Raw genomic sequence first — 15527 nt, 5'->3', positions numbered from 1 at the left:
TTTTCTGAGAAAGAATCGCAGGTTTTGCCTCCCCATAGAGACTATGATTGTTCTATTGAATTTGTCCCTGGAGCGACTCTTCCTAAAAGTCGTTTATTTAACCTTACTATTCCTGAGAGGAAGGCTTTGGAGGAATACATACAGACAAGTTTGGCCGCCGGTCACATTAGGCCCTCTAAGTCTCCTGTGGCGGTTGGATTTTTTTTTGTAAAAAAAAAGGACGGCGGTTTACGTCCTTGTCTGGATTTTCGTGAGATTAACAAAATTACGGTACGCAATCCTTACCCACTGCCATTGATTCCTGATCTTTTTAACCAGTTATTGGGGGCCAAGTGGTTCTCTAAAATTGACCTTAAGGGGGCATACAATCTGTTGCGCATGAAGGAGGGTGATGAATGGAAGACTGCTTTTAACACTCCTGTGGGTCATTTTGAGAATCTGGTTATGCCTTTTGGTCTTACTAATGCTCCTGCATTTTTTCAGAATCTGATTAATGACATCCTTAGACCTTTGATCGGTAAAAATGTGGTTGTGTATTTGGATGACATTTTGATTTATTCGCCAGATCTGGAGTCTCATTGGCGGAGCGTGCGTGAGGTATTACAGTTATTAATGGACAATTCGCTTTTTGCTAAGCTGGAGAAATGTGAGTTCGCTGTACAGAGAATTAGTTTTTTGGGCTACATTATCTCCAGCAAAGGTTTTGAGATGGATCCGGTTAAGGTTCAGGCAGTGCAGGAATGGCCTAGGCCTATTGGTTTGAAATCAATACAGAGGTTTTTGGGTTTCGCCAATTACTATAGAAAATTCATAAAAAATTTTTCTAGTATTGTCAAACCTCTGACTGATCTCACCAGGAAAGGTGCTGATGCGGTTCAGTGGTCTTCTGAGGCCATTGAAGCTTTTGTGTATCTCAAGGAGAGGTTCACCTCTGCTCCCATCCTTATGCAGCCTGATGTTACTAGGCCGTTTTTGGTTGAGGTTGATGCTTCCTCTGTGGGGGTTGGCGCAGTATTGTCTCAGGATAACGGGGATGGATTACATCCCTGTGCATTTTTTTTCAAAAAAATTTTCGGAGACTGAATTGAATTACGATATTGGTAATCGGGAATTATTGGCTATTAAACTCGCATTTGAACACTGGCGCCACTTCTTGGAAGGTGCGGAATTTCCCGTTCAGGTTCTTACGGATCATAAAAATCTGATATATCTTGACGCTGCCAAGCGCCTGAATGCCCGTCAGGCTAGGTGGGCACTGTTTTTCTCGCGGTTTAATTTCTCCGTTACTTACATCCCTGGTACTAAGAATGTTAAGGCGGATGCCTTGTCTCGCAGTTTTTCTCCCATAGTCGGTGCTGAGAAAGAGGAAAACATTTTACAAGAAGGTGTTGTGATAGCTGCTTTAGACTCCGTTTTGGAAGATGAGATTCTTAAAGCTCAGGAGAATGCCCCATCTAACACTCCTCATGGGAGGTTGTTTGTGCCTGGGACCTTTAGGAGAGATTTGTTTGTTGAGTGTCACGAATCTCGGTTGGCAGGTCATCCCGGAATCTCTGAGACCAAGAGACTGGTGGGTCGCAGTTTTTGGTGGCCTGGATGGCAGAAGGAAGTCATTAAGTGGGTGCGCCAATGTACTATATGTGCTAGATCTAAGTCCTCACATACTCCTGCTGCGGGGTTGCTTTGTCCTTTGGAGGTCCCCAGTGCTCCTTGGACACATTTGGCTATGGACTTTATAACTGACCTTCCCCCCTCTGAGGGTTTTACTGTCATCTGGGTGGTCGTGGACCGTTTTAGCAAGATGTGTCACTTGGTTCCCTTCGTCAAACTGCCCTGCGCTAAAACTCTCGCTAAGGCCTTTGTCAAGGAAATTGTCAGACTTCATGGCGTTCCTACTGACATTGTTTCTGATAGGGGTCCTCAGTTCGTGGCTCGTTTTTGGCGTGCCTTTTGTGACAGGTTGGGAATTCATTTGTCGTTTTCGTCCGGATATCATCCTGAATCTAATGGCCAGACAGAAAGGAAAAACCAGGATGTTGAGCAGTTCTTGCGTTGTTTTGTGGCAGACAATCAAGAGGGGTGGTCTGAGTTTCTGCCACTTGCCGAATTTGCTCTGAACAATCATACATCTTCTTCTGCTGGTTGTTCGCCTTTTTTTTTGTTGTTCTGGGAGACATCCGTCGTTTGGGTCGTTCTCCAAGTTGGGATCTGCCGTGCCTGAGGAGGAGAATTTTTCCGGTGATTTGGAAAGAGTTTGGACGGATGTGCGTGGTAATCTTCAGGAGGCCAACAGAAAATCTAAAGACTACTTTGATAGGAAACGAAAGGAGGTTTTGTTCGCTGTTGGTGACATGGTTTGGTTGTCCTCTAGGAATCTGCGGTTGAGGATTCCTTCTAAGAAATTGGGTCCCAAGTTTGTAGGGCCCTTTAAGGTGCTTCAGGTTGTCAACCAATCTGCTGTTAGGTTGGAGGTTCCTACCTCCTGGAGAATTAATCCGGTCTTTCATGTCTCTCTGTTAAAAAAAGCTGTTGTGTCGGATGGTGACGCCTCTGCCTCTGTTCCTCCGGTGGTGGAGGACGGGGAATATGAAATTTCTCGCATCCTTGACTCTAGACGGTATAGAGGTAGTTTGCAGTATCTTGTGGCCTGGAAAGGTTTCGGACCCGAGGATAACTCTTGGGTGAGGTCAGATGATGTTTCCGCGTCCAGACTTATCAGAGCGTTTCACAGGAGATTTCCTGATAAGCCTGGTCCTAGGGGATCCGGAGGATCCTCTTAGAAGGGGGGGTACTGTTAGAACCTTGCTGTTAGGTTTTTTTTCCTTTGCTGGTCACATGACCTTGTTGGCCTATTTAATCCTGCTCCGCCCTTCTGGCTTTGCTGGACTGCATTGTTTATCTACTTTCTAGCTAGCCTGTGCTCTGTATCTAACTCTGTTAGTTTGCTTGGTCTACGGACCTCTAGGTTCTATCTATTTTGTTTGTTCGTCTGTCTGCTACTATTTCTGTTAGGAGGTGTCCCATATTCCTCCCAGTCCTTAGTACTTGTAGGGATTCCCTCCCCAAATCTATAGGTCTCCGTACAGACTAGATTAGGACTTTAGCAGGTCTGATCGCAGGATCAGGTTCCCTGTTACATCGTAGGGATTCAGCTGAGTCTTATAGTAGGGACAGATCTCCTCTCTTTCCTTAGCTTTGGTAGCAGAACATAACATCTCCCTTTTTCCTCCAAACGTAACGATGGTCATTATGCCCAAAAAGTTCCATTTTAGTTTCATCAGACCACAGGACACGTGTTCAAAAATTAAGGTCTTTGTTCCTGTGTGCATCTGCAAAAATTAAACTGGCTTTTGTTATGTTTATTTTGGAGTAATGGCTTCTTCCTGGCAGAGTGGCCTTTCAGCCCATGTTGATACAGTACTCGTTTCACTGTGATTATTGACACAATCTTACCAGCTTCCACCATCATATTCACAAGGTCTTTTGCTTTAGTCCTTGGGTTTGATATGCATATGTCGGACCAAAGCACATTCATCTCTGGGATTCAGAACCCGTCTCCTTCCTGAGCGGTATGATGGCTGGACATTCCCATCTTGTTTGCACTTGCGCATAATTTTTGTACAGATGAACGAGGCACCTTCGGGTGTCTTGAAATTGTATCCAAGGAAGAGCCAGACTTCTGCAAGTCCACAATTATCTTCCTGATATCTTGGCTGATTTCTTTAGACTTTCCCATGATGCTACACAAAGAAGCAATGTGTTTCAGGTGTGCATTAAAAGACCTATCAGAAGCATCCAAACACATGACATCATCATATGGGCAGTCCTGAATTGTTTAAAGGCATAGTAATCTTAGTGTATGTAAACTTTTGACAGTAAGTAATAAAAATGCCTTAAAACATTCTGTCGCTCTCATTATTCTGGCATTTGGAAAATATTGAAAATTATGGTAATCCTAATTGACCTAAAACGGGAAAGGTTTATTCTGATTTCATGTCAGATATTGATAAAAACATGCATGTGGGTCTTTTTATATAGTGTATGTAAACTTCTGGTTTCAACTGTACAGCTGAAATTTTTTTTTGCAGTAGAGGTGTATCCGTCCAAAAATGTACTGTATAAATGTGAGCACGGCCTGAGGCTGAACTCCCACGTCTGTGTCCAGAAAAAAAGTAACAAAGAAAATAATGTAATACTGCTGCTGATCAAGTGTAGCTAAGCCTCTAATGTATGATAGTGGGCTGAATATGTATCGAAGCATAGTATAAGTGATACTGTCTGCTGAGCAGTGTATCTAATCCTAACACACAGGATAGAATTAGATACCTTATCAATGCAATATCACACAGTGGATTAGTGTAAGGCAAACTATAACATCAGTAAAACAACTAGTTAAGTCTGAATAAATATGGCTGTCTCTACACGAGGGATGTCAAACTCAAATACAAAATGAAAAACTTGGACAAAGTCGCGGGCCAACCAGTATACAGTATAATGGGCCCCACACAGTCCTCCATTCAGAATAATGGGCCACACACAGTCCTCCATACAGTATAATATGCCCCACCCCGTCCTCCATACAGAAAAATGGGCCCCACAGAGTCCACCATACAGAATAATGGGCCCCACGCAGTCCTCCATACTGTATAATAGGCCCCACATAGTCCTCCATACAGAATAATGGGCCCCGCATAGTCCTCCATACAGAAAAATGGGCCCCACGTAGTCCTCCATACAGAATAATGGGCCCCACGTAGTCCTCCATACAGAATAATGGGCCCCACGTAGTCCTCCATACAGAATAATGGGCCCCACAAAGTCTTCCATACAGAATAATGGGCCCCACACAGTCCTCCATACAGAATAATGGGCCCCACACAGTCCTCCATACAGAATAATGGGCCCCACACAGTCCTCCATACAGAATAATGGGCCCCACACAGTCCTCCATACAGAATAATGGGCCCCACACAGTCCTCCATACAGAATAATGGGCCCCACACAGTCCTCCATACAGAATAATTGGCCCCACACAGTCCTCCATACAGAATAATGGGCCCCACATAGTCCTCCATACAGAATAATGGGCCCCACACAGTCCCCCATACAGAATAATGGGCCCCACACAGTCCTCCATACAGAATAATGGGCCCCACACAGTCCTCCATACAGAATAATGGGCCCCACACAGTCCTCCATACAGAATAATTGGCCCCACACAGTCCTCCATACAGAATAATGGGCCCCACACAGTCCTACATACAGAATAATGGGCCCCACACAGTCCTCCATACAGAATAATGGGCCCTACATAGTCCTCCATACAGAATAATGGCCCCACATAGTGCTCCACCCAGTATAATGGCCGCACGTAGTGCTCCATACAGTATAATGGCTCCACATAGTCCTCCATACAGAATAATGGGCCCCACATAGTCCTTCATAAAAAATAATGGCCCTCACATAGGAGTGGTGGTTCTGGTGTTGTGGGCCAAAAAAAAAACACCCTGTGGGCGGATGGTGAATATGGGCGGATGGTGATTGTAGCCAGGCTGGATATTCCCTAGTTACTATGTTTTTAGGGGGGTGGTTGGAGACACAAACTATTTAAAATGCAAGGTGCTTGCCAACAAATTAGCCCAGGGTCCAGTCGCAGGCCAGCAATTGTAATATTATAATCCAGGTTGTCCTGGAAATATGAGCCCAGCACCAGGCATATAAAAGACGGGTGACACAATAGGAAGGTGTACACATGTGGGGGTCTGCCTATGGTGATTGTGAGCCAGGATTCATGTTCTCCACCACCAAAGGAAACAGAAGAACAACTAGGTATTTTCTGTTATTTCTCCCTTTTTATTTTTTCATTGTTTTGCATAGTTGTGTGTTGTTTTATTTTTACTTTATTATATCTTTTCTTGTAAATGCTGTATTTAAAACATTTAATGAGTTTGAGCCTTGTATGGTCCAAAGAATCCATAGCCTTTCAGAGAGTGTGTGACTTTTTTTGATTGTCAGACAACAGCATATTTCAGGAACTCATCACCCCATGTCTTTGATGAGTGGTGGCAGTGTTTTGTGTACAAGGGTGTGTGGACTGTGTCAAAGGCTGTGTGCCCACTATGCATTTTTTAAGCGTTTCTGCAGCGGCAATTCCCCCGCGGAAACGCTTAAAAAACGCATGGTAGAAGGTCTGCAATGTTCCCCAATGATAATCCGCATGTGCTGTGCACATGCTGCAGAAATTTCCGCTGCGGATTATCATTGCGGAAAAATCCGCAGCATGTCCATTCATTTTGCGTAAATGTGGCTTGCATAATATCCGCATCACTACACGTACACATGCGGATATTAAGCGATTCAATGTGCGGATGGTACCCGGGTCTGGAGAAGAGGAGACTCTCTTCCAGACCCGGGTACCATAGAACCTGTAAAAAAAAAATAAAATAAAAAAAAAAAAACATTATACTTACCTTCTGATGGTCCCCAATCTCCTTCTCCGGTGCGACCTGTCACATGACTAAATATACGGATACTGAATACTGACCAAATACTTATAGTGGGGCCGTGGCCTAATCCTGTGGTACTGCGCTGACAATGTATCTAATCCCGTGATACCGCACTGACAATGTATCTAATCCCGTGATACCGCGCTGACAATGTATCTAATCCCGTGATACCGAGCTAACAATTTATCTAATCCCGTGACACTGTACTAACAATGTATCTAATCCTGTGATACCACGCTGACAATGTATCTAATCCCGTGATACCGCGCTGACAATGTATCTAATCCCGTGATATCGCACTGACAATGTATCTAATCCTGTGACACTGTACTGACAATGTATCTAATCCCGTGACACTGTACTAACAATGTATCTAATCCCGTGATACCGCATGGCCAATGTATCTAATCCCGTGATACCGCACGGCCAATGTATCTAATCCCGTGATACCGCACGGCCAATGTATCTAATCCCGTGATACCGCACGGCCAATGTATCTAAACCCGTGATACCACACGGCCAATGTATCTACTCCTGTGATACCGCACGGCCAATGTATCTACTCCTGTGATACTGCACGGCCAATGTATCTAATCCTGTGATACCGCACTGACAATGTATCTAATCTTGTGATATCGCACTGACAATGTATCTAATCCTGTGATACCGCACTGACAATGTATCTAATCCTGTGATACCGCACGGCCAATGTATCTACTCCTGTGATACCGCACGGCCAATGTATCTAATCCCGTGATACCGCACTGACAATGTATCTAATCCTGTGATACTGCATTGACCATGTATCTAATCCTGTGATACCGCACGGCCAATGTATCTACTCCTGTGATACCGCACGGCCAATGTATCTAATCCCGTGATACCGCACTGACAATGTATCTAATCTTGTGATATCGCACTGACAATGTATCTAATCCTGTGATACCGCACTGACAATGTATCTAATCCTGTGATACCGCACGGCCAATGTATCTACTCCTGTGATACCGCACGGCCAATGTATCTAATCCCGTGATACCGCACTGACAATGTATCTAATCTTGTGATATCGCACGGCCAATGTATCTAATCCCGTGATACCGCACTGACAATGTATCTAATCTTGTGATATCGCACTGACAATGTATCTAATCCTGTGATACTGCATTGACCATGTATCTAATCCTGTGATACCGCACTGACAATGTATCTAATCCTGTGACACCGCACTGACCATGTACACTTCTCGGTGTTATCCACAGTATGTGATGAGACCAGCTACACCGGGGTGTTGTGTGACTGCCGCTGTAATTCCGCCCTCACTGAACTCCCCGTTTCCTATGGTCACACAGCAGAATCACCAGCGCCGACCTGTGAGGGAGGAGGGAGGGGGCGGGGGGGAGCGGCGGCCCCGCCCTGCAATGTCTGCGGTGCCAGTTACCAGCTCATTCACGTTCGCTTTTCCCGCCCTCTTACTTTGCCCCCTCCCGCTACGTTTATGGTATCGCCCGAATCTCCTCCCCTCCTTCCTCTATGCGTGACGTCATCGCTGAGCGACAAGCAGCGCACGTTGTGTATGGAGAGTCGGCGCTGGCTGTGTGCCGGCGGTGTGAGGGGCGGGAGACACGGGTGGGCTCGGCTGTGTCCCGGCGGTGTGAGGGGCGGGCTCGGCTGTGTCCCGGCGGTGTGAGGGGTGGGAGACACAGGTGGGCTCGGCTGTCTGGACGACACATTGTAATGACGGTGTCTGACTACCTCGTGCTTCAGGTCTACGTAGCCCGTGACTGCTGAAGCTTTGCCCCCCGTGTGCCGCCATTTGAGGCAATAGTGGCCCGGTGGGTGTCAGTCTTGGGTGAGGAAACATTGTGTGTTTGGTCCACTTCTGTGTCATTCTCTGCCACTTTTGTTCCTTGTCTGCTTCCATGGAGCGTTTGAGGCTTATTTCATGTGCGCTGTGACACAAGTAGAGGGGATTGCTGTATTTAGAGGGTACTTCCATCGCGTGGAGCAGAGCTGGGGTGTGTGGCCCTCTCTGATCAGTGGGGTCCAGCCTCTCGGTTGTGTATGACCCTTTGTGCTGGGAATGGCAGCTGCCCATTTACTTGTAGGAAGAGAAGCAAGAGGGGTATGCAGGGCGTCGGTATGCCCTCTAGCCTCAAGATGAGTGGGGGTCCCGGAGGTCAGACCTCCCCCACAACTATACAATGGTGGCTTATCACCATGGGAATATTGAGTACATGTACAACTATTGGGAACTTTAGAGCACATAACTAGCCCATTCCCAACCTTTAGATCCACAACACATCTTAGGCTATGTTCACACATTGCGTTTTTTCAGCGTGTTTTATTATGCATGTTTAGCTGCGTTTTACAGCACCAGCAAAGTCTGAGATTCCAGAAATCCCATCCACACACCTTGTTTTTTTTTTTGTCATCAGTATTTTGTGCCTTGCATGTTTTTTTGCACAATAGAGCATGTCACTACTTTCAGCGTTTCTCACCCATTGGAAGTAATGGGTGGTGACAAAACGCAGGTGTCAGTTTTTTCATCTTTTTTTTGTGCTAAAACTTAAAATAGAATGAGATTTTTTTTTTTCCCACTGAACTTTATGTACATGCATAAAGAGACAAAAGGGCAGTGAAAAAACAGCAAAATACAAGGAAAAATACCAAACAAAATTCTGAACAAACCTTCCTGGCAAGAGATCAGGTTTTGCTGCTGAAAAAAATGCAATGTGTGAACAAAGCCTATAGTCAACGTGGGCTCTATTTTAGGAAAACCAAGCTGTAATGTGATATTAGTTGGGGTTCCACCACACGTTTTAGAAAAAAAAATCTCTTTATGACATCTGTTCTTGTCTATATAGAGAGCAATATGGAAGACAAACAAGAGCAGAGGAATGAAAGCCGAGGAGAAGTGGAACAGGAGGATGGAGAGGAGGACACAGAGATGATGGAGGATGAGATGGTCTCAGAGGACAACACAAAGAAGAAGATGGTTGTCCCCGGAATTATATACTTGGGTCACATCCCACCTCGGCTCCGGCCAAGTCATATCCGCAAGATGATGAGCGCCCATGGGGAAGTAGGAAGGATTTTTCTACAAGCTGAGGGTGAGAACAAAGGGGTTTCTTAATGCAGTATTTACGGGGGACCCACTAATCCTGGGAGCTGATGGCGTTAGATGGGTTATGTCTTTTCCATCATGTTTTAGAGCAGCTGGTGCATATTGTAAATTCTATAGCTTAAGAGTAGAAGTTACCCGAGAGTCTTGGTAAAATCGTAGCAATTTTTTATGGGAACAGTGCCCCTAAATATATTTTGAACTCGTTCTTACAAAATCCATTAACCCTTTTACCCCTGGGCCATTTTCCGTTTTCATTTGTTGCTCCTCTTCTTCCCAGAGCCATGACTTTATTTTTCAGTCAATATGGCCATGTGAGTGCTTATTTTTTGCAGGACAAGTTGTACTTTTGAACGACCCCATTGGGTTTACCATATTGTGTACTAGAAAACGGGGAAAAAATCCCAAGTGCGGTGAAATTGCAAAAAAAAGTGCAATTCCACAATGGTTTTTTTACCATGTTCACTAAATGCTAAAACTGACCTGCCATTATGATTCCCCAGGTCATTACGAGTTTATAGATACCAAACGTGTGGGTTCATTTTTATTTAAGTAATGGAAAAAATCCAAAGTTTGTTAAAAAAACAAAAAAAAAACACAATTTTCCGAGACCCATAGCATCTCCATTTTTTGGGATCTGGGGCGGGTGAGGGCTTATTTTTTTGCGTGCTGAGCTGATATTTTTATTGACACCATTTTGGGGTACATATGATGTTTTGATCGCCTGTTATTGCATTTCATTGCAATGTTCTGGCGACCAACAAAACATAATTCTGGCTTTTTGATTACGCAATTATATATTTTTAAAAATCTTTTTTTACTTTACACATGCTTCAATAGTCTCCATGGGAGACTAGAAGCTGCGATTGTCTGATCGCCTGTGTAGCAGAATTGCTTACTTGTTAGGAGCGCTGACCGCTGGGTGACACTCATAGCCTCCCGGCAATGACAACCGCAGGGGTCTCCTGCAGATCTTGGGTTGTCTTGCCAACCCATTGGTGACTCACGGTCAAGTGACACTGGCGCCGCTGGGCGGGACTAGTATTGTCCTTCTGCCACGGTCATGTTAAATGCCGCTGTCAGAGATTGACAGCGGCATTTAACATGTTAACAGTTGCAGGTGGATTGCGATTCCACCTGCTCATGTTAGGGGCACTTTACAGCTGATCAGATCAGCTGTCATGCCCCCGGAAAGTTGCGGGCTCATCGCCAGAGCCCACATCAAAGGGAGAGACCCGACACTTGCCGTACACGTATGGCACATGTCTAAACTGGTTAATAGGGCCACACATAATAAGTTGTTTAATCCTTAAGGCAGTGGAGGTGCAATATTAGGTCAGTTGGTTTCCCAAGGAAGGTGGAAATTCTGCTGTAATATATTGTTGGTGGAGATGGTGAGTAAAATATAGGAGACTAGTATGATAATAGATGTCATTTTCACACTACTGCAGGGTCCGGCAGACAGTACAGCTAAGCTGGAGTCATGGATCATGGCTATAGTGTAATAGAGCAACGCTGAAAAGTGGCCACCACTTGCATATCGGGAAATTGTCATCCATGATTGTTCACCAGTTTTAAAGGGGTTGGCCACTACTTTTTATTATTTGTCTATCCTTAGGTTAGGTTATCAATGTCTGATTATTGGGGGCGCAACACCCAGCACGCCTGACAGCCAGAAGTTCTCAGATGCTGTGGGAACTCAGCAGCTCCGTCATTACTAATAGGGGCCACAGTACTGCAGTTTCACCCCCTATTCAGTACATCTTTTTTTTGGGAGAGATGTTGGATCTACCCGCTGTTTACTTTAAAGCAAATTCTCATTAAAACTGAAATGTCTTTTGTCAGATCGCTCTATCCGAAAAAAGAAGAAGAAAGCTGGCAGCAACGCCCGTGATTTCACAGAAGGATGGGTGGAATTCCGAGACAAAAATGTGGCCAAGCGAGTGGCGTTCAGTCTGAACAATACCCCAATGGGTACCAGAAAGAAGAATCGTTTCCATGACGACTTATGGAGCATGAAAGTAAGATGGGAGTAATTTTTCTGTATAATAATCTTAAATTTGTGCCTGCATTCTAGTGACCCCACCCTGTTTCTTTGACAGTATCTCCACCGCTTTAAATGGTCCCACCTAAGTGAGAGGCTGGCTATCGAGAGGCAGGTGCGAAAGCAAAGGATGCGTGCCGAAGTGTCGCAGGTTAAGAGAGAGACAAACTTCTACCTTCAGAATGTGGAGCGCAGCAAAAAGATAGCAAAATCAGATCGCAAAAAGGCGGCAGAGCCGGGCGGGAACAGTGTGCCCGACAAGCAATGGAACTTCACACAGCGGAAGACGGAAGAGGAAATACAGGCGCTTAAGTCAGGCGGTGACAAGAGGCGCATACAGAAGCGGCAGGAACAGGCGCAGCGGGCGGAGGAACAGTCAAAGACCAATCGCTCACTTCTTCACAAAATCTTCAATGTTTCCTGAGGATAAAAAAAGAGAAACTTTCAAGTTTTGTATACTGCTTTCCTCTCTCTCCAACATGGTTGCTCTTATGGACGGTTGTACAGTAAATCTACTTCTGTGCTGGATTATAAGACTTCTGTCAATATTTCCTGTTAGGGTTTATGGATATCGTAGTGGCGGAGTAACCTCGCTCTGCCCCATAGCGAAGAGCTGCATGATGGATGGATGGTCAGCCGAATGGCCAAAAATGAGCATCTTTCCCATGCAAAATAAGTGGTGGTCCAAGCTGGTTCTCCACTTTCTAGTTAGCTTTGAGCTTAAAGATCTGAGTCTTGCTAGGAATCCAAAGTTTAATATTCAGTTTACTTGAGGTTGTCAGTTGCGTGTCTTTTAGCTTAGGACATAAATTATCTTCTGTCTGTACGATGGGTAATAACTTTCAGTTTGGTTGGTGTCCAACTGCTGGACCCCCATCGATCACCAGAATGGTGCACTTTTGTCCACATTAGACTGGATTGGCAGAGTACTGTACTCAGTTTTCTCCAGCAGTCCCATAGAAAATGCATGGAGCAGCGGAAAAGTATGCAGCGTATAGATAACTTCCTTCTACCGGAATACCCCTTTAATGGTTACACCACTGCTTTCTTATCAGGATGAAGCCCCTCATTTTATGATTATTTTTGAAAAGTTTGAAGTAATTTGCAGCAGCTTTCTGCCCTCGGGTGTGGAAGGCCATAGTAAGCAGGGGATTGTCTTCTGTGATCAGGTGCCCTGATAGAGGCTTATAGACGGGTTGTCAAGTTTCGGCTATTCTTTTAAAGGGGTTGTCCAGCTATCTTCTATGTCGATGACATTATGACCCCACACACTTGTCACACATGCACACGTCTCTGCAGGTGTGTAGGGTCATAACTAGTATTGAGCGAGTATGTTCTATTAACCCTTTCGCGGAGTATGCTTGTGCCGAGCTCAGAGTATTTATAGCTGCTCGGTGATATGGTTGAATCGCTCCCGTGTGCATGATTTGCAACTGTTTGACAGCTTTATTACATGTGAGGAATGTCTATTTCTTACACATTCCTCACATGTAATAAAGCTGCCAAACAGTTGCAAATCATGCACACTGGAGCTATTCAACCATATCACCGAGCAGCTGTAAATACTCGGAGCTTGGCCCGAACATACTCGCTCAACGCTAGTCGTAACACTATCCGCATCGGATAACACATTTAATGTACATATATAATGATGAACAGTCTTGCTGCTTATATCACCTACAGACTGAAGCCTAAGGGCGCAGTCAGACGGCCATTTAAATCGTAGCGAGATTGGACGAAGTGCACGGACTGTCTTCAACCCGAGCGTGACAACCTCATGTATTTCTATGCAGCTGTCATGCTCAGGTCAGGAACATGTCCCTTTGTTTTTTTTCCCTTTCTTTCAACTAAGCTGGTCCAAGAAAAAAAAATCACAATATACCTGAATTGAATCAGGTTATTGTATCGCACTTTAGCCATGCAAGTCAGTGTAAAACACATGACTGCCCTCGAATGATACCTTGTGTAGTCTGATTTTCATGGATTGACAGAATGGAGACATTTTTTCCCCATCTTCTCCTCATCCTAGAAAATCGGCTCAAATTCTGAAAATACTGTCGTGTGACCCTGGCCTAGGGGAAGAGTTAAGACGGCTCTATGCTCAGGATCGCGATGCAATGCTGGAGCGGGCAGTCTGAGCACTTGACCGGAGCATGACAGCATGTTTCTATTAAGCAGTCACACTCTGGTCGGGTGAGCCGCCTGTCAGTCCGTGCATTGCATTGCGATCCTCATCCAAGTTATATGGCCATGTGACAGTGAGTCTTATCTGGCTCATGGATGCAGAGGTGAATGCTCTCAGCAGGGGGCGATCATATCAAGCCTTCAGGGCACTGTCGGTGGACCTATATTTTTTCCATCTGTAGTAATGTATACTCCCCTTCCTGGTCAGTTGACCTTTTCCTTGCTATTGTTCTATTTTAGTTAATTTTTTTTTTTTTATTAAATATTTCGTTCTAAAAAACAAAATAGCTGAAAATGGGGGGAAAAAAGTATTCAGAGCCCTGGGACATCAAGAACCCAACCATTATGGTGGCAGCAAATTGTAGTGTACAGGATGTTTACTGCACCGTCCGATAGTCCCTGTGTTTTTCACCTAGTCACAAATGTCTCACGTCTTGTGGCTGTTATTCACATTAATAACCAGGGGTTAAGTCCAAAACATTATCACCACCGATGAGGTGTCTCTATGGGCAGACTACAGCCACGGGGCTGAATACAGCAGATCAAAGAGTCCCGGACCAGCTTGTGATATGAGAAACTAGAGGTTTGAGCCCCTTTAGGGAACTTGTCACGATGCTCTTTGCCCACCATTTTACTGCATGGAGTAAAGCATTTCTGGCATTAGGACACGAGATTCCAGTGCAGGCGCAGGGTCCTCTGAAGCGAGCGGTCACTGATGAGGGGCCATCGGTCGGTCACACGTGATGACGGCTCTGAGTCGGTGTGCAGCAGCGGGATGATTTCCAGCTCCGATTTATATTACAGATGGCATCATTTGACATTTGCAGAGATTATAGATAATCCAAATTTGCTGCTCATCTTTCCTGTGACACAATTATAAGATGACATCACTCCAGAGCCGTCCACAGTGTAGATGCAAAAATGTATGAAACGGGCACAAGTTGTGACCCAGATGATATGTATGTGTCCCAATAATGGGTGTCCCTGACATACAGCCATTTGTTATATACTCCAGGGTGTATCATGCAATAGGATTAGATACAGTCTGCTGCACTGTGTATCACATGCAAGGATTAGATACACGGCTAAGCAGAAACTATTCCACATGCTAGGATTAGATACACTGGCTTAGCAGACACTCGCACAATATGCTTAGATACAGCAGGTGAGCAGACAGCATCAAACATAAAGGCTTAGATACATGGTTCAGTATCGCACTATCCCAGGAGATTAGAAAGCTATGCAGATATTACCTTCAGTATAATAATATCAGACTGTAGCATGTGTGAATTGTGCTAAAACTTAGAAAGAAAAACCCAGTGACACCAATTGTAAAGCACATTAGATCTGCAGCGGATGATTATTGGGATATATTTTCCTGCACAAATAATCGGCGAGACTCGCAGCAATAAGAGTGGCGGTAGCTGACCTGATGCTTCATTTATAAACCCACGTTGAACATCGAGCGTCAGGAGACGGCTGCAAGAATCATGAATATTAGTATCTGAACCGGAGGAGGGAAGAGTTAATTATTCTGTGTCCTTCCTAATTACGCCAGCAGTAAGTAGCGCCCTAATCCTCAGGGCTCTCATGAGCCGCCCCCTCCTGCCCGGTGACCTAAATTCTTGAGCCCCCTGTCATTACTCTAATTACAGGCCATTAGCCAAGG

At 44.9% G+C, this 15527-nt stretch overlaps 1 protein-coding gene across 5 annotated transcripts; it reads left to right on the top strand.

The window, feature by feature from the left end:
* The first annotated feature begins 7996 nt into the window (after window positions 1-7996).
* ABT1 (activator of basal transcription 1) lies at window positions 7997-12202 on the top strand. 5 transcript variants are annotated; one of them, XM_073637811.1, is made up of 4 exons: window positions 7997-8080; window positions 9374-9619; window positions 11476-11651; window positions 11733-12202. In XM_073637811.1, the coding sequence occupies exons 2-4, from the start codon at window positions 9382-9384 to the stop codon at window positions 12096-12098; spliced, it is 780 nt and encodes a 259-aa protein (XP_073493912.1). In that variant the 5' UTR covers window positions 7997-8080; window positions 9374-9381; the 3' UTR covers window positions 12099-12202. The 5 variants fall into 5 exon arrangements, with proteins under 5 accessions (XP_073493912.1, XP_073493910.1, XP_073493909.1 ...); XM_073637809.1 differs by having other exon boundaries at window positions 8016-8212; XM_073637808.1 differs by having other exon boundaries at window positions 8016-8341.
* Window positions 12203-15527: the final 3325 nt, after the last annotated feature.

This window comes from Phyllobates terribilis, unplaced genomic scaffold (assembly GCF_046119375.1).
Source record: "Phyllobates terribilis strain yellow unplaced genomic scaffold, ASM4611937v1 Scaffold_7__3_contigs__length_470593459, whole genome shotgun sequence".
NCBI lineage: Eukaryota > Metazoa > Chordata > Amphibia > Anura > Dendrobatidae > Phyllobates > Phyllobates terribilis.
This window is presented reverse-complemented; position numbering and strand designations above follow the sequence as displayed.

Excerpts from the sequence above, each read along its gene's own strand:
- ABT1 (XM_073637811.1), top strand. The coding sequence starts at position 9,382 with ATGGAAGACAAACAAGAGCAGAGGAATGAAAGCCGAGGAGAAGTGGAA. Across the intron at positions 9,620-11,475 it reads GATTTTTCTACAAGCTGAGG|ATCGCTCTATCCGAAAAAAG; the intron begins GTGAGAACAAAG and ends GTCTTTTGTCAG. Across the intron at positions 11,652-11,732 it reads ACGACTTATGGAGCATGAAA|TATCTCCACCGCTTTAAATG; the intron begins GTAAGATGGGAG and ends TTTCTTTGACAG.